The sequence below is a fragment of the Macaca nemestrina genome, chromosome 1, assembly GCF_043159975.1.
Source record: "Macaca nemestrina isolate mMacNem1 chromosome 1, mMacNem.hap1, whole genome shotgun sequence".
NCBI classification, from domain to species: domain Eukaryota; kingdom Metazoa; phylum Chordata; class Mammalia; order Primates; family Cercopithecidae; genus Macaca; species Macaca nemestrina.
Genome location: NC_092125.1, coordinates 104,324,598 through 104,349,261, shown reverse-complemented (window position 1 = coordinate 104,349,261; position 24,664 = coordinate 104,324,598). Strand labels below are relative to the sequence as shown.

General features: G+C 42.8%; 1 protein-coding gene and 2 non-coding genes across 7 annotated transcripts in view; 1 reads left to right on the top strand and 2 right to left on the bottom strand.

Moving 5' to 3' along the window:
• Positions 1-24,664, bottom strand: part of LOC105498260 (ASH1 like histone lysine methyltransferase) — a 232,084-nt gene that overhangs the window by 68,824 nt on the left and 138,596 nt on the right. For 4 of the 5 annotated variants that reach the window (XM_071083894.1, XM_071083898.1, XM_071083912.1 and 1 more), the window contains one exon: positions 10,445-10,624. The exons of the other annotated variant lie outside the window; for it this stretch is intronic. In XM_071083894.1, the coding sequence (XP_070939995.1) occupies positions 10,445-10,624 (180 nt within the window). The remainder of the gene's footprint in view (positions 1-10,444; positions 10,625-24,664) is intronic. 5 annotated transcript variants of the gene reach the window in all.
• Positions 10,260-10,362, bottom strand: LOC112429541 (small nucleolar RNA U13). Its single transcript, XR_003021833.2, has one exon. It is a non-coding gene; the product is annotated as a small nucleolar RNA U13 (small nucleolar RNA).
• Positions 14,050-14,153, top strand: LOC112429576 (U6 spliceosomal RNA). The gene has a single exon (XR_003021845.1). It is a non-coding gene; the product is annotated as a U6 spliceosomal RNA (small nuclear RNA).

Sequence of the window (24,664 nt, the reverse complement as noted above, 5' to 3'; positions counted from 1 at the left end):
ATGACCCCAATGAGGACATATGCTGGGCATGGTGGCTCACACCTGTAATCCCAACACTTTGGGAGGCTGAGGCAGGCAAATCACGAGGTCAGGAGATCGAGACCATCCTGGTTAACATGGTGAAACTCCGTTTCTACTAAAAATACAAAAAATTAGCCGGGCGTGGTGGCATGCACCTCTAGTCCCAATTATTTGGGAGGCTGAGGCAGGAGAATCACTTGAATCTGGGAGGCAGAGGTTGTAGTGAGCTGAGATCGCACCACTGCAATCCAGCCTGGGCGATAGAGTGAGACTCTGTCTCAAAAAAAAAACAAAAAACAAAAAAAAGAGGACATACTACTTCTAAAGAGGAAGAGTCTTACAGGAGTAATTCATCTAAGGTCACAATATAGTGACTGTGGAGTAAGACATTAAATAGTATTTTGAATGCTTACTTCATGTATGGAAAGCATTTTACCACTGATAACTGAGTACCAGGCACTATTTATCATTGCCATTTTAAAGCTGAGGACACTGAGGATCAAGGGTTGTTGCCCAAATCAATAACTTGCCCAAATTCATATAACTAGTAACTGATGAAGCTAGGATTTGATAAATTCTATAGCCACAAATGACAATTCTATTCTACATTCCACTGGCAGTTAAACTTTTTTGAAAATACTATTTTCATAAATTACCTTTCTAAAGATGTTAACATTTCTCTCAAAACAATCTATCAACCAATGTACAGTCTACTTTCTGGAACAGATTTATTTTGCTAATTTTACTTAGATAAACATAAATTTACATATTTCAGCATAACCAACTATTTACATGGAGAGACAGTCCAGACCCATACAAAAGATAAATTAAGATCATACCAGCGTTTGTTGGGTGTGTTGGCTCACGCCTGTAATCCCAGCACTTTGGGAGGCTGAGTCAGGCAGATCACTTGAGGCAAGGAGTTCGAGACCAGCCTTGGCCAAGAAGGTGAAGCCCCGTCTTTACTAAAAATACAAAAATTAGCAGGGCGTAGTGGTGTATGCCTCTAATCCTAGCTGCCCATGAGGCTGAGGCATGAGAATCGTTTGAACCGGGGAGGAGGAGGTTGCAGTGAGCTGAGATCGTGCCACTGCACGCCAGCCTGGGTGACAGAGTGAGACTGTCTCAAAAAAAAAAAAAAATTGTTAAAAAAGATTATCACGAGGTCAGGAGATCAAGACCATCCTGGCTAACATGGTGAAACCCCGTCTCTACTAAAAAATACAAAAAAAAACTAGCCAGGCGAGGTGGCGGGCGCCTGTAGTCCCAGCTACTTGGGAGGCTGAGGCAGGAGAATGGCGGGAACCCGGAAGGCGGAGCTGCAGTGAGCTGAGATCCGGCCACTGCACTCCAGCTTCGGCGACAGAGCGAGACTCCGTCTCAAAAAAAAAAAAAAAAAAGATTACCAGTGGCCGGGTGTGGTGGCTCATGCCTGTAATCCTAGCACTTTGGGAGGCTGAGGCGGGCGGATGACTTGAGGTCAGGAGTTCAAAACCAGCCCGGCCAACATGGTGAAACCATGTCTCTATTCAAAATACGAAAATTCAGAGTCTCAAAGAAGCAGACTCTCTCTGTTGAAGACTTGAAGAAACAAGCCACCAACCACGAATTACACAACTGCAAAGAAATGAGTTTTACCTACATCCATGTGAGTCTGGAAAACAGCACCAGCCTCAGATGGTACCTTGATTCTAGTCTTACGAAACACAGAACAGAGGACCTGACTAAGCCAGAACTAAACTACAATTCTAGGGAATCTGTGAGATAATAAATGGATGATATTTAAGCTGCTAAATTTGTGATAATTTCTTCAACAGCAATATAAAATTAATACACATGTGTGCATGTACATTTTTTTCATTCCATGGTACTGAAAGGGGCTAGAAGCATGGCATCATAGCAATAACAAATACCCTAGTAGCAAAAAGCACATGAAAAATTCAGATTTTGACTTCTAAATAATAATCCTCACTAAAAGGAACCAAAGCTCCTTGAGGGAAATAGTTGATTCCAGATGCAGGCCAAAGAAAGAACAAGTAAAGTCTGATAAACAACAGCAGAAAAGTAAACCAAAACAAAAAACTAGATCCTCACTACGCAAACAGCAGAAAGCAGGGAAGTGCTCAAAGATGAGTAATCTGAAGACACGTATAAAGGAAACAGGGGCCAGTTTAAAGGGGCACCTGTGGTAAAACCAGAGAATTTTGAGTAGTTTCCTATAAAATGCTAATAGATTATAATATATTCAATTTTTTGCCAAGCATGATAGCTTATGCCTCCTAGCACTTTGGGAGGCTGAGGCAGAAGGACTTCTTGAGCCCAGGAGTTGGAGTCAAGCCTGGGCAACATAGGGAGACCCTGTCTCTGGAGAAAAACAAACAAACAAACAAAACCATTCAAACAAACAAAAAATTCATGTGTCTATACGGTATTCAAACAAAACAAAACAAAACAAGAGAGTTTATGCAGAAAAAAAAAGAGACGCTCATCTTCACTAGAAAATGTCAGCTAAAAAATCAAGAAATAATGGAATTATAAAATTTTCTGTTTTTTCTCTTTCTTCTTTTTTTTTTTTTGGGACGGTGTCTTGCTCTGTTGCCCAGGCTGGAGTTTAGTGGTGCAATCTCAGCTCACTACAACCTCTGCTTCCTGGGTTCAAGTGATTCTCCTGCCTCAGCCTCCCAAATAGCTGGGACTACAGGTGCATGCCACCAGGCCTGGCTAATTTTTACATTTTTGGTAGAGACGGGGTTTCACCATGTCGGCCAGGGTGGTCTTGAACTCCTGACCTCAGTCGATCTGCCTCTCAAAGTTCTGGGATTACAGGGGTGAGCAACTACACCCGGCAAAAATTGTCATTTTTCAACCATCAATGTAATTACTAACTTAGAAAAAAAAATTAATGGATGATTAAATGTTAGATTAAAAAAATTGATAGAGAACAAGCCATAGCCTTAAATATCAACCCATGGTTTATGTACCAATTACAATGGAAAAAAATGTATCTTTACAATGAAAAGATTTGGTGGATACCACCTTAACTAAATAATCAAACATGGCACCATCAACTCTGGGACAATAAGTGGGATACAAAAAGAAGTATAAAGTATCACATATATAATATTCCTGCTATTTTTAAATTTTAGTTTTATTTATTTTTATTTTTGTAGAGACTGGAACTCACTATGTTGCCCAGGCTGCTCTTGAATCCCAGGCCTCAAGTGATCCTCCAGCCTCAGCCTCCCAAAATGTTGAGATTACAGGCATAAGCCATCTCTCCCAGACCTCTGCCAAGATTTTTTAAACCTAAATCTAATCACGAAGATAGGATCAAAGAAATCTAAAATGAAGGGCATTCTAAAAGACAACAAAAGCCTGAGGTTTTTTTTTTTTTTTTTTCAAGACGGAGTCTCTGTTGTCCAGGCTGGAATGCAGTGGCGCTATCTCGGCTCACTGCAAGCTCCACCTACCGGGTTCATGCCATTCTCCTGCCTCAGCCTCCCGAGTAGCTGGGACTATAGTCGCCTGCCATCACACCCGGCTTATTTTTTGTATTTTTAGTAGAGATGGAGTTTCATCATGTTAGCCAGCATGGTCTCGATCTCCTCAACTCATGATCTGCCCACCTTGGCCTCCCATAGTGCTGGGATTACAGGCATGACCCACCACGCCTGGCCAAGCCTGAGCTCTTAAAAACTGGTCGATCTTGGCCAGGCATGGTGGCTCAGACCTGTAATCCCAGCACTTTGGGAAGCTGGGGAGGGCGGATCACTTGAGGTCAGGAGTTTGAGACCAGCCTGGTCAATATGGTGAAACCCTGTCTCTACTAAAAATACAAAAATTAGCCAAGCATGGTGGTGGGCACCTGTAATCTCAGCTACTTGGGATGCTGAGACAGGAGAATTGCTTGAACTCCATCATAAAACAACAACAAAAAAAGTTTATATTATTTTCTCTTTCTTTTTTTGAGACAGGGTTTCAAAAAAACGCTATGTCACTTAGGCTGGAATGCAGTGGCACGAACACAATTCACTGCAGCCTCGGACCCCTGGGCTCAAGTGATCTGCTCATTTCAGTCTCACAAGTAGCTGGGACTACAGGTGTGCACCACCACTCCTGGTGTATTTTTATTTTATTTATTTATTTATTTATGAGGCAGAGATTTGCTCTGTCACCCAGGCTGGACTGCAACGGCGCAATCTCGGCTCACTGCAACCTCTGCCTCCGGGGTTCAAAGGATTCTTCTGCCTCAGCCTCCCAAGTAGCTGGGATTACAGGCGCCTGCCACCATGCCCAGCTAATTTTTGTATTTTTAGCAGAGACAGGGTTTCGTTATGTTGGTCTGACTGGTCTTGAACTCCTGACCTCAAGCAGTCCACCTGCCTTGGCCTCCCAAAGTGTTAGGATTATAGGCGTGAGCCACTGCGCCTGGCCTGAATTCTTAAATTTTTAGTAGAGACAAGGTCTCACTATGTTGCCCAGGTTGGTCTTGAACTCCTGGGCTCAAGCAATCCTCCAGCTCCAGCCTCCCAAAGTGCTGGGATTACAGGCATGAGCAATTGCATCTGGCCTACTTCATTTTTATTCTATTGTATGATATTACAATAGTAGATACACGTCAGCATACATTTGTCAAAACCCATAGAATGTATACCACCAAGAGTGAACCCTAAAGTAACTACAGACTTTGGGTAATAATGGTATGTCAATGTAGGTACATGGATCATAACACATGTATCACAACGGCGTGGTGCAATAGTGGGCAGGTTGTGTGTATGAAGAACAGGGTGTATATGAAAACTCTGTACTTTCCACTCAATTTTGCTGTGAAACTGAAACTGCTCTAAACATAAGTTTATTACTAAAACTACTAACGACAAAGTAGCCAGCCCACAATAATATCCTGGCTTGACATCTTTCAAGAATGCATACATATACTAAACTGACCAATGTTCTTAAAAATGCTTAAAGAATAAACCGTTTTCTTCCTACTTATTTCTGTGAGAGGAAGAGCTAGTTCTAACATAAAGTGATATTTCAGTCCATTTTCAGATCAAATATTTTGTATGACCAGAGACACTTATAAATCACTGATATAAGAAATCAAATTACATCAAAAGATCATCATCTTCCATTTTTAAATCTTTAATCAAGAAAAAGCACAAAAGTAAAAAACAGAAGTGTGGTGTTATGACATACATAAATATAAATATATATATATATATATATAGGTTTTCATCCATGGTTCCTGGCTCTTAACTCCCATAGTCCCTGTTATAATGTTGGGACACTTTAAGTCTCGGGAGCGGGCCTCAGGAGATAGAATCTCTCTCTGACCTTCTCCTGTCTTCCTTTCACCTACCTAAGGCAGGACTCTAATCTGATTGTGGGCTAAGAAAACCCTCATTCCAGAGAGGGTCCTGCCCCATACCCTAGAGAAAGGAATGTGACACAGAGAGATCAAGAAGTCTAGACAGGACATGCTGGGTTTACATCCTGTACATTTTGTCCAATCACATTTCTACATGGCTGTCAATGACGCCTATGAAGCCTCCATAAAAAATCAAAAAGAGGCCAGACACAGTGGCTCACGCCTGTAATCCCAACACTTTGGGAGGCCGAGAAGGCTGGATCACCTGAGGTCAGGAGTTTGAGACCAGCCTGGCCAAATCCCATCTTTACTAAAAATATAACGATTAGGCAGGGTGTGGTGGCTCACACCTGAAATCCTAGCACTTTGGGAGGCCGAGGTGGGTGGACTGCCTGAGTTCAGGAGTTCGTGACTAGACTGGCTAATATGGTTGTAGAGAAAAGAAAGAAAGATCAGACTGTTACTGTGTCTAGTAGAAAGGGAAGACATAAGAAATTCCATTTTGACCTGTACCTTGAAAAATTGCTTTGCTGAGATGCTGTTAATTTGTAACTTTGCCCCAGCCACTTTGCTCCAACCTTGTGCTTACAGAAACATGTGTTGTATGGAATCAAGGTTTAAGGGCTCTAGGGCCGTGCCTTGTTAACAAAAGGTTTACAAGCAGTATGCTTGGTAAAATCATCGCCATTCTCTAGTCTCAATAAACCAGGGGCACAATGCACTGCAAAAAGCCGCAGGGACCTCTGCCTTGGAAAGCCGGGTATTGTCCAAGGTTTCTCCCCATGTGATAGTCTGAAATATGGCCTCATGGGATGAGAAAGACCTGACCATCCCCCAGCCCGACACCCGTAAAGCGTCTGTGCTGAGGTGGATTAGTAAAAGAGGAAAGCCTCTTGCAGTTGAGATAGAGAGAGGAAGGCCACTGTCTCCTGCCTGCCCCTGGGAACTGAATGTCTTGGTATAAAACCTGATTGCACATTTGTTCAATTCTGAAATAGGAGAAAAACTGCCCTATGGCGGGAGGCGAGACATGTTGGCAGCAATGCTGCCTTGTTATTCATTACTCCACTGAGATGTTTGGGCAGAGAGAGACATAAATCTGGCCTACGTGCACATCCAGGCATAGTACCTCCCCTTGAACTTAATTATGACATAGATTCTTTTGCTCACATGTTTTCTTGCTGACCTTCTCCCTATTATCACCCTGCTCTCCTACCACATTCCTCTTGCTGAGATAATGAATATAATAATCAATAAAAACTGAAGGCACTCACAGACCAGTGCCGGTGCAGGTCCTTGGTATGCTGAGTGCCAGTCTCCTGGGCCCACTGTTGTTACTACATACTTTGTCTCTGTGTTTTATTTCTCTTCTCAGTCTCTCACCCCACCTGACAAGATATACCTACAGGTGTGGAGGGGCAGGCCACCCCTTCACATGGTGAAACCCTGTCTCTACTAAAATACAAAAAATTAGCCAGGCAAGGCGGCGTGTGCCTATAGTCCCTGCTATTCAGGAGGCTGAGGCAGAAGAATTGCTTGAACCTGGGAGGCAGAGGTTGCAGTGACCCGAGATGGTGCCACTGCACTCCAGCCTGGGCGACAGAGCACGACTCCGTCTTAAAAAAAAAAAAATTAGCTGGGCATGCTGACAGGTGCCTGTAATCCCAGTTACTCCGGAGGCTGAGGCAGGAGAATCACTTGAACCTGGGAGGCAGAGGCTGCAGTGAGCCAAGATCGTACCATTGCACTCCAGCCTGGTTAACAAGAGCGAAACTCCATCTCAAAAAACCAAACAAACAAAAACACAAAAAACAAAATTCAAAAAGAAAGGTTCAGAGAGTTTCTGGATAGCTGAATATGTGGAGGTTCCTGGAGGGGGTGTGCCTAAGGAGGGAATGAAAGCTCCATGCTCCTTCCCCAATGTATGTCTTCATCTATATCTTCTGCAATATCTTTTATAACAAACCAGTAAATGGAAGTACATGCTTCCTTGAGTTCTGTGAGCCATTCCAGCAAATTAGTCAAACCCAACTTGAACCTGGTTGGTCAGAAGTTCTGGAGAGCCAGAGTTGTGACTGGTCTAAGGGAGGGTGGCAGTCTTGGGAACTGAGCACCCAACCTATAGGATCTGACACTATATTCAGGAAAACAGTGCAGAATTGAATTGAAGGACACCCAGCTGGTGCCTATTGCTTGGCGTATGGGAAAACCCTCATACCTTTGGTTACAGAAGTCTTCTGTGTTTTGTTTTCTTTTTTTAATTTTATTTAAAAAAATGTTTTTTTAAAACCAGCAGTTTGCTCTTACAGACTTCTTTGTTGATGGTTATTGTGATGTGACAGCAGAGGAAAAACACAGTCTGAGAGGTTTTCCCTAAGCAAGAAATAAAACTTGAGTTTTATTTAGCAGAAAAGTTGATAATTTTATTTCTGCTCTATTTAGCAGACTCTGTTCCAAAATTATGACTGAATTAGATGTGTCCCAAAGTGTATTTCCACTTTCTCATTTCTGCTGACAGAATGTTGATTTTTTTTTTTTTTCCTTAACAGCTATTATCACCTAGAGTAATGACCATTATTTCCAAAACCTGTCTTATGGCTAAAGTGTGGCTATGCAATTTAAATTGTAGCCTAAAAATTTATATAAATGTGAGTTTGAAGTTTTCTTACAAAGAAGGAGCATGGGCTGGGCACGGTGGCTCACGCCTGTAATCCCAGCACTCTGGGAGGCCAAGGAGGGCGGATCACCTAAGGTCAGGAATTCAAGACCAGTCTGGCCAACATGGTGAAACTCTGTCTCTACTAAAAATACAAAAAATTAGCTGGGCTTGGTGGCGGGCACCTGTAATCCCAGCTACTCAGGAGGTTGAGGCAGGAGAATCGCGTGAACCCGGAAGGCAGAGGTTGCAGTGAGCCGAGATCCCACCATTGCACTCCAGCCTGGGCAACAAAAGTGAAACTCCATCTCAAAAAACAAACAAACAAACCAGAAAACAAAAAACAAAGAAGGAGCATGCTTTTTCTCCTCCTTTTCTGTCTGTAACAAACATAGCATGGCTGGACTCTAGTAGCTATCATGGAACATGAAGCAATCTTAGGAATGCATAATTAGTACTGAGATAGAAGGAAAAAAAAGGAGCCTCGGTCCCTGAAGACATTGTGAAGGTACTTCACAACTTCTCTTAAATTAAAAAAATAGTGCCTATCTTTTTAAAGTCTTGGTTATTTGAGATGATTTATTATTATAATTAGCTAAACTTAAGCTTCATTAGTAAAATGTTTTCATGACCTAAGAAGCACGTACAGAGTATAAAAATTTTGTGATACCTACCTCAGTGACAAATCAATAAAAATCTTTTAAATGCAAAATAAAGTGGCATGGTTTACATGTCAATTACTTTACCACCACCAAATGAGATGTATCTCTAAAATCTAAGGTTTCCTCTTTCAATCTTATTCGTCTTTTTGTCTAAATTCAGATATTCATGACTTTTTGATAGAAACTGAGAGAGATTTTGCCACTAGTCATTCATTCCATTTATTTTCCACCCTGCTACTGGAGTTATCTTAAATAAACCTACGCCTTTCACATCCATCCCCCCAAACTCATTTTTGATTTCCTATAGCAAAATAGCATAAATTTTTTTTTTTTTTTTTTTTTGAAATGGAGTTTCGCTCTTGTTGCCCAGGCTGGAGTGCAATGGTGTGATCTCGGCTCACCACAACCTCTGCCTCCCGGGTTCAAGCGATTCTCCTGCCTCGGCCTCCCAAGTAGCTGGGATTACAGGCATGTGCCACCACACCTGGCTAATTTTGTATTTTTAGTAGAAATGGGGTTTCTCCATGTTGGTCAGGCTGGTCTCAAACTCCCAACCTCAGGTGATCCACCCACCTCGGCCTCCCAAAGTGCTGGAATTACAGGCATGAGCCACTGCTCCCATCCAAAACAAAATATCTTAAAGTTAACCAAACATCTCAAAGTCCATGGTTATATGTCCCTTATCATATAATGCTTATTTACCATAGGGCCACTACATTTCAGAACCCTAAACTTTCCAAGTTGTTTTGATACATGAAAACTCTGTATCCTAGGATGTGCCTTTTTACACACTGTTCTGACTAGAATATCCTTCTCCATCTGGTAAACTACTACCAAATCTCTAAATCCTAACTCAACCAGAAAATATTTCTTAATTGATGATAATTTGCTATCCCTTTGATGCTTTAAAAATTCTCAGAGTGCTTATTAAGTTGTAATCTGCCAAGATAATACGAAGTTCTTAAAAGCAAGGCAAATATTTTATTCACCTGACAAAATTCATGGAACACAGCGTCCAATCAATAAAAAATAAAGTCACCAATATAAAAAATGAAGTCACCAATATCATTTTAGTTAGAGCCATTTTTTGCTTAAGTTAATAAGAAAAGCATCCTTGGGGCTGGGCGCTGTGGCTCATGCCTATAATCCCAGCACTTTGGGAGGCTGAGGCAGGTGGATCACGAGGTCAGGAGACCTAGACCATCCTGGCTAACATGGTGAAACCCCGTCTGTATTATAAATACAAAAAATTAGCTGGGCGTGGTGGCAGGGCCTGTAGTCCCAGCTACTCAGGAGGCTGAGGCAGGAGAATGGTGTGAACCCTGGAGGCAGAGTTGGCAGTGAGCTGAGATCGCGCCACTGCACTCCAGCCTGGGTGACAGAGCGAGACTCCATCTCAAAAAAAAAAAAGAAACGCGTCATTAGAATCTCAATCTAGTAAGGCAGAGAGAAGATAATGATCAGAAAGACAATTAGTCTCATACAACATAAGACAGTACAGTGAACACTGATATTTGTGTATATTACTTTTGTATGGATTTTCCCCCCACATCAGAAAGGGTAATGTATTGACCTTAATACAAAGTTTGAGGGAGGCGTACCTCACACGAGCACAAAAACACAATCATCATGCTTATTAAATGCAAAAGAATCTATATTGTTTTTTGATAGTCAAAGTATTTTTTTCAAACGTGGAAGAAAAAGGGATGTTAGCTAATAGGTACTACTACTTACTCTGTAGTTTTGTAAACGTCAGAATACAGCCCTGCTTTCTGATACTTCTTCTTTGGGGGACGTGGGGGCTTCTTTTCCCTTGGGATGAGAGAAAGCACAGGCTGCAAGGTACTTTCAGGTTCAGGAGGTTTAGCTGGGGTTTCAGGAGGACTGGGAATCTCAACTGGTGCTTCATTAAAGCTAGAAAGAGAAGTTTAAAGATAATTTTATTGTGAAAAAAATGTTTTCCTACAAATAATTGTCTGCTTAAAAAAAATCACAGCAATTAAAAAAAGAGATACAGGGACTTCCTTATCTGGCCATGTTTAAGTAACTGGTACGAGACTTCACCTGACAAGAAGTAATAGAAATATGGTAATCTACTAGATACTTAGAGAAAACTTTATTTTATTTTAGTTTTTGAGTCGCAGTCTTGCTCTGTCACCCAGGCTAGGGTGCAGGGGCACAATCTTGGCTCATTGCCTCCTGAGTTCAAGTGATTTCTTCTGCCTCAGCCTCCCGAGTAGCTGGGATTACAGGGGCACGCCACTACGCCCAGCTAAGTTTTGTATTTTTAGCAAAGACAGGGTTTCACCATGTTGGCCAGGCTGGTCTTTAACTACTGACCTCAAGTGATACGCCCGCCTCGGCCTCCCAAGTGCTGGGATTATAGGCGTGAGCCACTGTGCCTTGCATGAGAAAAATTAAAAGACGATTATTATCAGATACTGGACAACAGTGAGTGCAGCACTGTGATCCCTGAGAAATCTGAAAAAAATGCGGTGAGTTACACAACCACCTTGCCTTTCTTTTCTGTTTTTCTTTTTGTGTTTTGAGATGGAGTCTCACTCTGTTGCCCAGGTTTGAGTGCAGTGGCACAATCTCGTCTCACTGCAACTTCTGCCTCCTGGGTTCCAGAGATTCTCCTGCCTCAACCTCCTGAGTAGCTGGGATTACAGGCACCTGTCACCACATCTGGATGATTTTTGTATTTTTAGTAGAGACAAGGTTTCATCATGTTGGACAGGCTGGTCTCAAACTCCTAACATCAGGTAATCCGCCCACCCAAAGTGCTGGGATTACAGGCATGAGCCACTGCGCCCAGCCCCACCTTGCCTTTCTTTTCTTTTCCTTCCTTTTCCCTTTCCCTTTTTTCTCTCTCTCTGTCTGTCTTTCTTTTTGTGAGATGGAGTCTTGCTCTGTTTCCCAGGCTGGAGTGCAGTGGTGTGATCTTGGTTCACTGCAACCTCTGCCGCTGGGCTCAAGTGATTCTCCTACCTCAGCTTCCTGAGTAGCTGGGATTACAAGCACGTGCCACCACACCCAGCTTATTGTTCTTTTTGTATTGTTAGTAGAGATGGGGTTTCACCATGCTGCCCAGGATGGTCTTGAACTCCTGATCTCAGGTGATCTGCCCACCTCAGCTTCCCAAAGTGTTGGAATTACAGGCGTGAGCTATCACACCCAGCCCACGCCTTGCCTTTCTAAGAATGACTGCGGTACAGAAGTAGAAACCAAGCAGAGAATGGCCAAACTGATATATCCCTTGAAAAGGGATATATCAGAGTACACAGGGACTGAGATAGCTGGAATTTGTGGAACTGAGTATCAGAATGGAAAAAGCTACAGAGAATTATAACTCTAGAAATCTAACTATGGGTGTCTCTTTCAGTATACTGCTAAACACTACATTGTGCATGTGAAGGGTAAAATTCCATATGGCTGAACAAAGAACTACCAGAAAACTGTAACCTGAGCAATTCACACAACTCACACATGATGGCAGATACTCAGATTCCATTAGGCAAAGTAGAAAGACATTGTTCAACAATAGGGGACATTAAACAGTAAGCTTAGAAAGTAATGTTATCCACTGTTAGAGGGCTTAATTATCCTGACATAAAGACCAGCCTTGGCCGGGCGCGGTGGCTCAAGCCTGTAATCCCAGCACTCTGGGAGGCCGAGACGGGTGGATCACGAGGTCAGGAGATCGAGACCATCCTGGCTAACACGGTGAAACCCCTTCTCTACTAAAAAAAAAAATGCAAAAAACTAGCCGGGCGAGGTGGTGGGCGCCTGTAGTCTCAGCTACTCGGGAGGCTGAGGCTGGAGAATGGCGTGAACCCGGGAGGCGGAGCTTGCAGTGAGCTGAGATCCGGCCACTGCACTCCAGCCTGGGCGACAGAGCGAGACTCCGTCTCAAAAAAAAAAAAAAAAAAAAAAAAAAAAGACCAGCCTTAGCTAAGTTTAAAAACAATATTCATGAGAATCCAAACTGATCCATAAGTAACTTAACTGCCTACCAAAATAAAATTGAATATTTGTAAAGGAAACCAACAAAAACCAGACATACAATAATGCAACATCACAATGTCTTGCATCCAATAACAAATTCCTACATATGTCAAAAAGCAGGAAAATGTGAACCAGGAGAAAAATCATTCAGTAGAAACAGCAATAGAAATAGAAATCACAAAGACAGAAAAGAAAATAACTTTGAGGTACTACTCTACAAGCATAAATCAGGAATTTAGAAGAAAATACAAAGATAATGAGGAGAGGAATGGAAGACTTAACAACAACAACAAAAGGAATATTGAGAATTGATAAATACCAAATCTGAAATGAAAAACTGGAGAGTACTTCACAGCAAATAAGGTACTGGAGATCAGTGAACTTGAAGACAGCAATAGAAACAACACAAACTGACACACAGAGATTAAAGGAAAGAATAAATTAGTAGAGAATATAATACTAACAGAATCTTAGAATCTCAGGAAAGGAGAAAACTTACTACTAAAAACAACTGAACACTTGGAAAACAACAAAAACCAGATATACAATGATGTAACGTTCACAACATAAAAAATTCACAATGAAAAAAATTGAGAATTATGGCTAAAAAGTTTCCCAACTTGATAAAAAGTATAACCTCAGAGTTAGAAGAAACTAAGCAAACCACAGGCAGGATGTAACAAATAAGGTACAGTATATCATAATAAACTTGCTAAAAACTACTGATGAAGAAAACAAAAGAAGCTAAAGAGGCCGGGTGCAGTCCAGCATTTTGGGAGGCCGAGGCGGGCGGATCACAAGGTCAGGAGATCGTGACCATCCTGGCTAATATGGTGAAACCCCGTCTCTACTAAAAATACAAAAAAAAAAAAAAAAAATTAGCCAGGCATGGTGGCGGGCACCTGCAGTCCCAGCTATTCGGGAGGCTGAGGCAGGAAAATGGTGTGAACCCGGGAGGCAGAGCTTGCAGTGAGCTGAGATCGTGCCACTGCACTCCAGCCTGGGAGGCCAAAAACAAACAAAAAGAACAGCTGAAGAAAAAACACATCTTATAAAAAGGGGCAAAGCACAGTAGCTTAAGCCTGTAAACCCAGCACTTTGTGTGTCTGATGCAGAAGTATTGCTTGAGCCCAGGAATTCAAGACCAGCCTGGGCAACATAGCAAGACCCGTTGCTTAAAAAAAAAAAAAAAAGTTTAGATATCATATCCAAAACAATGCAAACCAGAAGACAATGTAATGACATCTAAGAGTGCTAAAAGGAGAGGGAAAGGGGAAGCTTATCAAAATAGAAATCTAAGTCAAACAAAAACATTAAAAAAAATAAAAGATGTGCTTGATTCAGTAGGACATACACTAAAATTGGAACAATACAGAGATTAGCATGGCCCTGGTGCAAGAATGACATGCAAACTTGTGAAGTGTTCCATATTTTTAAACAAAGCATTTTACTTAAAAAATAATACAGGTGATTCTTGTTCCAGACAAAAAAAATGGAACAGATGTATATCTACCTCTCATTTTACTAAGTACAACTAAAAGCTCTGGAAATTATCTATAATATAAACATAAGCAAACGTATTGGCAATGACCAGGCAGGAAGTTTCCCAGATACTTGATTTGCCTCATATGTACAGGTTAAATTGAATAAAGTTTCCCTATTATTAAGGACAAGGCAAATATATAATTTCATCATATATGTTCAGTATCATAATAGAGGTCCTAGCCAGCGCAACAAGGCCAGAAAAAGAAAACAACATTGAAAAGGAAGAATTACAAACTATCTCTACTCGCACATTATTTGACTGTCTATATAAAACACCCAAAGACTCTACAAAAGAGAAAGTACTACAATTAGTGAATTACACAACAATGTTGAGGAATCCAAGGTCAAATTCAACCGTATTTCTATGTTCTATCAATGAGAAAATTGAAATCAAAATTAAACAATGCTACTTACAACGATAGAAAAGTAGCCAGGCAGGGTGGCTCACTCCTATAATCCCAACACTGTGGGAGGATGAGGCGGGCAGATCACCTAAGGTCAGGAGTTTGAGACCAACCTGGTGAACATGGTGAAACCCTGTCTCTCCTTAAAATACAAAAATAAGCTGGGTATGGTGGCATGCACCTGTAGTCCCAGCTCCTCAGGAAGCTGAGGCAGGAGAATCGCTTGAACCCAGGAGGTGGAGGTTGCATTGAGCCAAGATGGCAGCACTGCACTCCAGCCTGGGCAACAGAATGAGACTCCATCTCAAAAACAAACAAACAAAAAAAAACAAGAAAAGCATTAAATGCTTAGATACATATCAAACAAAATAATACAGAACTATAATTTCTTTATAAATTTATAAATGTAAGTATAAATTTAAAAGAAAACCAAAATATAAATCTAACCAAATACATGCAGTACATAAGAGTATAAACAAAACAATGAATTAAAAAAAAAAAAAAAAAAAAAGGCCAGGCATGGTGGCTCATGCCTGTAATCCCAGCACTTTGGGAGGCTGAGGCAGGTGAATTACTTGAGGTCAGGAGTTCGAGGCCAGCCTGGCCAACATGGTGAAACCCCATCTCTAAAATATAAAAATTAGCCGGGCATGCTGCTGGGCACCTGTAACCTCAGCTACTCAGGAGGCTGAGGCAGTAGAATCACTTGAGCCCAGGAGGTGAAGGTTGCAGTGAGTCAAGATCGCTCTACTGCACTTCAGCCTAGGTGACAGAGCAAGGCTCCATCTCAAAAAAAAAAAAAGAAAAGAAAAGAAAAGAAAAAAATCAAAAATCAAAGATAATCTAAAATAAATGGAGTGATATACCATGTCCATGGATGTCCATGGAATGAAACACTGAGTGTCATTAAGATGGCAATTTCTAGGTCGGGTGCAGTGACTCATGCCTGTAATTTGAGCACTTTGGGAGGCCGAGGCGGGAGGATCACAAGGTCAGGAGATAGAGACCATCCTGGCTAACATGGTGAAACCCCGTCTCTACTGAAATACAAAAAATTAGCTGGGTGTGGTAGCAGGCACCTGTAGTCCCAGCTACTCGGGAAGCTGAGGCAGGAGAATGGTGTGAACCTGGGAGGCGGAGCTTGCAGTGAGCCGAGATTGAGCCACTGCACTCTAGCCTGGGAAACAGCGAGATTCCATCTCAAAAAAAAAAAAAAAAAAAAAAAGATGGCAATTTCTGTCCAGGCTTGGCAGCTTTCACCTGTAATACCAGCACTTGGGGAGGCTGAGGCAGGAGGATCACTTGAGCTCAGAGGTTGGAGACCAACCTAGGCAACACAAACCCAATCTTTGCAAAAAATTTTTAAAAACTAGCCAGTTGTGGTGGCTTACACTTGTAGTCCCAGCTACTAAAGGGACTAAACTGGGAAGATTGCTCAAATCCAGGAGGTCAAGGATGACAGTAAACCATTGCACTCTAGCCTGGGCAACAGAGGAAGACTCTGTGTCTTAAAAAAAAAAAAAAATTGGTGATTGCAATTTTCCCCCAAACTGATCTAACACAATCTCAAGTACCAAGAGAGTTTTTTTTTTTGTTTTTGAGAAAATGCCAAGATAATTCACGAATTGCCATGGGAAGACAAAAACTAAGGCCGGGCGTGGTGAATCACGCCTGTAATCTCCAGCACCTTGGGAGGCCGAGGCGGGCGGATCATGAGGTCAGGAGATCGAGACCATCCTGGCTAACACAGTGAAACCCCGTCTCTACTAAAAATAGAAAAAATAGCCAGGCGTGGTGGTGGGCGCCTGTAGTCCCAGCTACTCGGGAGGTTGAGGCAGGAGAATGGCATGAACCCAGGAGGCGGAGCTTGCAGTGAGCCGAGTTCGTGCCACTGCACTCCGGCCTGGGCGACAGAGCAAGACTCTGTCCGTCTCAAAAACAAAAAACAAAAAACAAAAAAAAACACTAAAAAAAAATTGGAGGATTTATCTAATTTCAAGAGTTACTGTAAATGTATGGTAATCAGGACAATGTGATACTAGCTACACAAAAGAAATGTAGAACAACAGAATAGAGTACAGAAACAGACACACATATAACTAACTTTTTTTGAAAAATTGTGGTAAAATGCACATACTAAAACATTTACTTTTTAAACCATTTTTAAGTGTTCTAGACAGTTCAGTGACATGAAAATACATTCACATTGTTGTACGACTATCACCAGTATCCATCCTTCTCCACATCTTTTTCATCCTCCCAGACAGAATAACTGACCCTATTAAAGAAAAACTCTATTCCATCCTCCCTCCAACCCCTAATAACCAATATTCTACTTTCTGCCTGTATGAATTTGTCCATTCCAGGTTCTCATACTAGTGGAATCATAAAATACATGTCCATTTGTGTCTGACTTACTTCACTTTTATTTTTTCTTTTTTGACTCAGAGTCTCATTCCGTCCACCAGGCTGGAGGGCAGTGGCACGATCTCGGCTCACTGCAACCTCTACCTCCTGGGTTTAAGCGATTCTCCTGCCTCAGCCTACCAAGTAGCTGGGATTACAGGGGCACACCACCACGCCCAGCTAATATATATATATATTTTTTGAGACAGCATCTTGCTCTCGTCGCCCAGGTTGGAGTGCAATGACATGATCTTGTCTCACTGAAACCTTCAGGCCACCAATGTCTGCTAATTTTTGTATTTTTAGTAGAGATGGGGTTTCACCATGTTGGCCAGGCTGCTCTTGAACTCCTGACCTCAGATGATTCACACATCTCCGCCTCCCAAAGTGCTGGGATTACAGGTGTGAGCCACTGCATCCGGCTGCTAATGATTTTCTTAATAGCATCTGGAACTTGTCTACTGCCTCTTGGTTGGCAGAAGCAGCTTCTCCTTTTATCTTGACTTTTTCTTTTTCTTTTTTTTGAGACGGAGTTTCACTCTGCCACTGAGGCTGGAGTGCAGTGGTGTGGTCTCGGCTCACTGCAGCCTCCGCCTCCTGGGTTCAAGCGATTTATCCTGCCTCAGCCTCCTGAATAGCTGGGACTACAGGTACCCGCTACCACGCCTGGCTAATGTTTTGTGTTTTTAATACAGAAGGGTTTCACCATGTTGACCAGGCTGGTCTTGAACTCATGACTTCAAGTGATTGCCTGCCCCGGCCTCCCAAAATGCTGAGATTACAGGCATGAGCCACTGAGCTGGCTTTTTTTTTTTTTTTGAGACGGAGTCTTGCTCCATCACCCAGGCTAAAGTGCAGTGGTGCGATCTTGGCTCACTGCAAGCTCTGCCTCCCAGGCTCAAGCAACTTTCCCTGCCTCAGCCTTCCAAGTAGCTGGGATTACAGGCACCTATCACCATGCTCGGCTAATTTTTGCATTTTTAGTAGAGTCAGCATTTCGCCACGTTGGCTGGGCTGGTCTTGAACTCCTGACCTCAGGTGATCTACCAGCCTCGGCATCCCAAAGTGGTGGGATTACAGGCGTGATCCACCACGCCCAGATAGGTATCTCTTTTTAAGGCAATCCTGCACCCACATAAAAACCGCATTTTCAGCCAGGCGTGGTGGCTTACACCTGTTATCCCAGCACTTTAGGAAGCCGAGGCGGGTGGATCACGAGGTCAGGAGATTGGGACCATCCTGGCCAACATGGCGAAATGCATGTCTACTGAAATGCAAAAAATGAGCTGGGCGTGGTGGTAGTTCCAGCTACTGGGGAGGCTGACGTAGGGGAATTGCTTAAACCCAGGAGGCAGAGGTTGCAGTGAGCCAAGATCGTGTCACTGCACTCCAGCCTGGCGACAGAGCAAGACTGTCTAAAAAACAAACAAACAAACAAACAAACAAAAAACCCCTGCATTTTCAATACGAGATAAAAAGATATCCTGGAAAGAGTACAAAGTTTTCGCACCTGCTGGCACAGCTGTGGTGATGGCTTTGTGAAACTCCTTTTCTTTTTTCAAGTCCTTATGCTAGATTCATTTATTTTTCTTCTTTTCTTTTGAGATGGAGTCTCACTCTGTCGCTCAGGCTGTAAGGCAATGGCATGATCTCGGCTCACTGCAACCTCCACCTCCCGGGTTCAAGCAATTCTCCTGCCTCAGCCTCTGGAGTAGCTAGGATTACAGGTGCCTGCCATCACGCCTAATTTTTTGTATTTTTAGTAGAGACGGGGTTTCTCCAGGTTGGCCAGGCTGGTCTCTAAATCCTGACCCCATGATCCGCCCACCTCTGCCTCCCAAAGTGCTGGGATTATAGGTGGGAGCCACTGTGCCCCGCCCATTTATCTTGAAATGGTGGGCAATCACAGCTGCAGACCTCAATCTATGGTACATATCAAGCAGTTCAACTTTTCGTTTTCTTGTAATGCCAGGACTTTTCTCTCGTTCTTGGAAGCACTTCTAACATTACTAATCCCATTTCATATAGGTCTCATAGGGTCATTCAAGGTTTATGGAAGCATAGTAAAAACAATGAGAACGCAAGAACTTCAAGAGATTACTTTGTACTGTGATCTCTTGGAGGGATTCCAAGTAAACTGCTCACTTGGAGATGATTAGTGTCATATGGCTTTGAAGTGGATTCTGGCAACACTTGAGTTCTTCATTGCAATAACAAGAGGTGGCTATGAAATTATTATAGCAGTACAGTATGTATTACAGTTTTTTTGTTTTTTTTTTTTTTTTGATACGGAGTTTCACTCGTTGCCCAGGCTGGAGTGCAATGCTGTGGTCTTGGCTCACTGCGACCTCCACCTCCTGGGTTCAAGTGATTCTCCTGCCTCAGCCTCCCAAGTAGCTGGGATTACAGGCATGCGCCACCATGCCCGGCTAATTTTGTATTTTTAGTAGAGACGGGGTTTCTCCATGTTGGTCAGGTTGGTCTCCAACTCCCGACCTCAGGTGATCTGCCTGCCTCAGCCTCCGAAAGTGCTGGGATTACAGGCATGAGTTACCATGCCCGGCCTATTACAGTTAATTTTATGATTAATGCTGTATGTCTTTGTTTACATTTCTCATAACTGAGAATGGCATCATGTATGGTTTGTGTTTGTAAATCTGATAAATTTTAACTTTTTTTATTTGAGACAGTCTCGCTTCCAGGCTGGAGTGCAATGGCATGATGCTGGCTCACTGCAACCTTTGCCACCCAGGGTTCAAATGATTCTGCCTCAGCCTCACAAGTAGCTGGGAGGACAGACACCCACCACCTTGCCTGGCTAGTTTTTTTTTTTTTTTTTTTTTTTTGAGACACAGCCTCACTCTGTGGCCAGGCTGGAGTGCAGTGGAGCAACATCGGCTCACTGCAATCTCCGCCTCCTCGGTTCAAGTTATTCTCCTGCCTCAGCCTCCTGAGTGGCTGTGATTAAAGGTGTGTGCCACCATGCCCGGCTAATTTTTGTATTTTTAGTAGAGACAGGGTGTCACCATTTTGGCCAGGCTGGTCTCGAACTCCTGACCTCAAGTGATTCACCCACCTTGGCCTCCCAAAAGTGCTGGGATTACAGGTGTGGGCCACCACGCCCAGCCTAGGTTTGTTTGTTTGTTTGTTTTGAGACAGAGTCTTGCTCTGTCGCCCACGCTGGAGTGCAGTGGTGCGATCTTGGATCACTGCAGTTTCCCCCTCCTAGGTTCAAGTGATTTTCCTGCCTCAGCCTCCCGGGTAGTTGGGATTACAGGCACTCACCATCATGCAGGGCTACTTTTTTTTTTTTTTTTTTTTTTTGAGGTGGAGTCTTGCTCTGTTGCCCAGGCTAAAGTGCAATGGTGTGATCTCAGGTCCCTGCAACCTTCGCCTCCTGGGTTCAAGTGACTCTCCTGCCTCAGCCTCCTGAGTAGCTGGGATTATGGGCATGTGCCACCATGCTTGACTAATTTTTAGTAGAGACAAGGTTTCGCCATGTTGGTCAGGCTGGTCTTGAACTCCTGACCTCGTGATCTGCCTATCTCGGCCTCTCAAAGTGCTGGGATTACAGGTGTGAACCACTGCGCCCAGCCACGCAGGGCTAATTTTTAAATTTTTAGTAGAGACGAAGTTTCACCATGTTGGCCAGGCTGGTCTCGAATTCCTGACCTCAGGTGATCCACCCACCTCAGCCTCCCAAAGTACTAGGATGCGCCCGGCCTAATTTTTTTTTTTTTTTTTTTTTTTTTGAGACAGAGTCTTGCTCTTTCACCCGATCCCCAGGGAATTTCAAGTTATTGGGCACAATTTATTGAACAGTTCTTCTTTATTGATATGCCTCTGTTACCTAGCAAGCTTCCATATATGTGTAGGTCTGTTTCTTTTATCTATTCAGTTCCACACAACCTTAATACTCCATAGCTTGAAATTAAGTCTTGGGAGAAATCCTTTATTTTATTCAGTAATTACATTTCCAGGTATATACCCTGATATAGTTTTTTTTTGAGACAGAGTCTCGCTCTGTCACCCAGGTTGGAGTGGTCTGATCTCAGCTCACTGCAACCTCCAGCTCCAAGGTTCAAGCAATTCTCCTGCCTCAGCCTCATGAGTAGCTGGGATTACAGGCATGCATCACCACACCTGGCTAATTTTTCTTTTCTTTTTTTTTTTTTTGAGACACAGTCCCGCTCTTGTCGCCCAGGCTGGAGTGCAGTGGCTGGATCCTGGCTCACTGCAACCTCCGCCTCCTGGGTTCAAGCAATTCTCCTGCCTCAGGCTCCTGAGTAGTTAGGACTATAGGCATCTGCCACCTAGCTAATTTTTGCACTTTTTAGTAGAGATGGAGTTTCGCCATGTTGGCCAGGCTGGTCTCAAACTCCTGACCTCAGGTGATCTGCCCACCTCGACCTCCCAAAATGCTGTGATTATAAGCGTGAGCCACCGTGCCTGGCCAATTTTTCTATTTTTAGTAGAGATAGGTTTTCACTACGTTGGCCAGGCTGGTCTTAAACTCCTGACCTCAGGTGATCCACCCACCTCAGCCCCCCAAATTGCCGGGATTACAGGCATGAGCCACTGCGCCCGGCCCCTGATACAGTTTGGATGTGCGTCCTGCCTACCTCTCATGCTGGAATGTAATCACCAATATTGGTGTTGAAACCTGGTGGGAAGTGACTGGACCATGGGATGGGAGTGGTTTTCTCTTAAGTGGTTTAGCACCATCCCCTTGATACTATCATTGCCATAGTGAGTGAGTTCTGTTGAGATTTGGTGCTTTAAAATGTGTATGGCACTTGGTCCTTCTTCTTGCTCCTGTTCTGGCCCTGTAACCTATATACTCCTCATGATTGAAAGTTTCCTGAAGCCTCCCCAGAAGCCTAGGAGATGCCAGCATCATGCTTACTATACAGCCTGCAGGACCATGAACCAATTAAACCTCTTTTCTTTATACATTACCCAGTCTCAGGTATTTATAGCAATGTGAGAACAAATTAATATAATGCCTTAAGTCCAGGCACAGTGGCTCACGCCTGTAATCCCAGCACTTTGGGAGGCCAAGGCGGGTGGATCACCTGAGGTCAGGAGTTCAAGACCAGATTGACCAACATGGTGAAACCCTGTCTCTACTAAAAACACAAAAAAATTAGCTGGGCGTGGTGGTGGGCGCCTCTAGCTACTCGGGAGACTGAGGCAGGAGAATTGCTTAAACCCAGGAGGTGGAGGTTGCGGTGAGCTGAGATCATGCCAAGAGTGAAACTCTGTCTCCAAAAAAAAAAAAAAAAAAAAAAAAAAAAAATATATATATATATATATGTTGGGAACAGGCACCCCAAAATCTGGCCATAAACAAAATCTCTGCAGCACTGTGACATGTTCATGATGGCCATGACGCCCATGCTGGAAGGTTGTGGGTTTACCAGAATGAGGGCAAGGAACACCTGGCCCACCCAGGGTGTTCTTAAACCACAAACAATAGCATGAGCGATCTATGCCTTAAGGACATGCACCTGCTGCAGATAACTAGCCAAACCCATCCCTTTATTTCAGCAGATCCCTTTGTTTCCCATAAGGGATACTTTTAGTTAATCTAATACCTATAGAAACAAAGCTCATGACTGGCTTGCCGTTAATAAATATGTGGGTAAATCTCTGTTCGGGGCTTTCAGCTCTGAAGGCTGTGAGACCCCTGATTTCCCACTTCACACCTCTATATTTCTGTGTGTGTGTCTTTCATTCCTCTAGTGCCACTGGGTTAAGGGTCTCCCCGACTGAGCTGATCTCGACATATATATATATACACATACACACACAAAATGCTTTAATTAGTTTCCATATCCATCAGTGGACATTAGAGGAATACTAAAAGCAGGTTTTTTTGGGCAATAATCTCAAGTTGAAAATAATCCAAGAGTAAAATGGAAGAACTGTATTACACACAAACAATGAATTACAACACATTAAAACTACAGCAGGATGCAATAATATACATAATTTAACATGAATATGTTGAGTAAAAAAAGGTGAGACACCATAGCATATGTCCTCTATAATTAATTTTTTTTTTTTTTTTTTTTTTGAGACAGAGTCTCACTCTGTCACCCTGGCTGGAATGCAGTGATGTGATCTTGGCTCACTGCAATCTCTACCTTCTGGGCTCAAGTGATCCTCCCACTTGGCATCCTGAGTAGCTAGGACTACAGGTGTGTGCTACCACAACTGGCTAACTTTTTGTATTTTCAGTAAAGATGAGGTTTTGCCACGTTGCCTAGGCTAGTCTCAAACTCCTGGGTTCAAGTGATCCACATGCTCGGCTTCCAAAAGTGCTGAAATTACAGGCATGAGTCATGGCACCCAACCTGTATAATTAGATTTCCATGAAATTCAGGAAGAATAAGCTGTATTGTTTAGACCTGCACACATAAATAGTATTTTAAAAGGTAATATGTGGTTACCTTAAAAGTCAGGAGACTGGTTATAGCTTCTGGCAAGAAAAGGAGTTTATGAACTTCCCTGTTTATGAACAGGGAAAGTATATGGTCAACTCTTGAATATTTACATGGGTATTACCTTTACAGAAAATTTACTTAGCTTATGTTATGTATTCTCTTGTTTGTCTCTTATTGGTTTTGTTTGCTTTTTGAGACAGGGTCTCACTTTGTCACCCAGGCTGGAGTGTGGTGGCACGATTATGGCTCACTGCAGCCTCAACCTCCTGGACAAGCTCAAGCAATCCCTCACACCTCAGCCTCCATAGTAGCTGGGACTACAGGCACACATCAGCACATCCAGCTGATTTTTAAAGCTTTTTTTTTTTTTTTGAGACAGTCTTGGAGTGCAGTGGCGTGATCTCAGCTTACTGCAACCTCCACCTGCCAGGTTCAAGCAATTCTCCTCCCTCAGCCTCCCGAGTAGCTGGGATTACATGCATGCGCCACCACACTCGGCTGATTTTTAAGTTTTTTGTAGAGATGGAGTTTCCCTACATTGCCCAGGGTGGTCTTGAACCCCTGGGCTCCAGCAATACCCCTGCCTCTGCCTCCCAAAGTGCTGGGACTATGGTTGTGACTCACCTCACCTGGCCTGTTTATGTAGTATTCTCTTTAGGTGTATCCTCTTCCGTTTGCAGTCCATATTCTCTTTAATGAGATGGGAATAATATTTTTCTTGAAAGTGTGGTAGAAGTTAAAGTTGGGTCTGATGCTGTCCTTCGGGCAAGACTTTAAATAATAGATTCAATTTATGCAATAGGAGTGCTCAGGTAATTTCTTTTGAGTATGTTTTGTTAAAATTATATTTTTCTAGGAACATGTCTGTTTCAACAGAGTTTTCCCGTTTGAAGGGCTTAAAGTTCTTACAGTAGTAAAATTTTAATCTCTTATATACACTTTATTTCCTTTTAAATCCCTAATTATTCCCTTTCTCATCCTATTGATCGGCTTTACCAGAAGTTTGTCTATTTTATTAGTTTTCAAAGAACTTTTGTCTTAAAGTGACACTTACTGTTATACATTTGCCTTATTTTATTAATTTAAGGTATATGTTTTATATTCTTCCAATACCATTTTCAGGCTCATTCACTTGTTCTCTT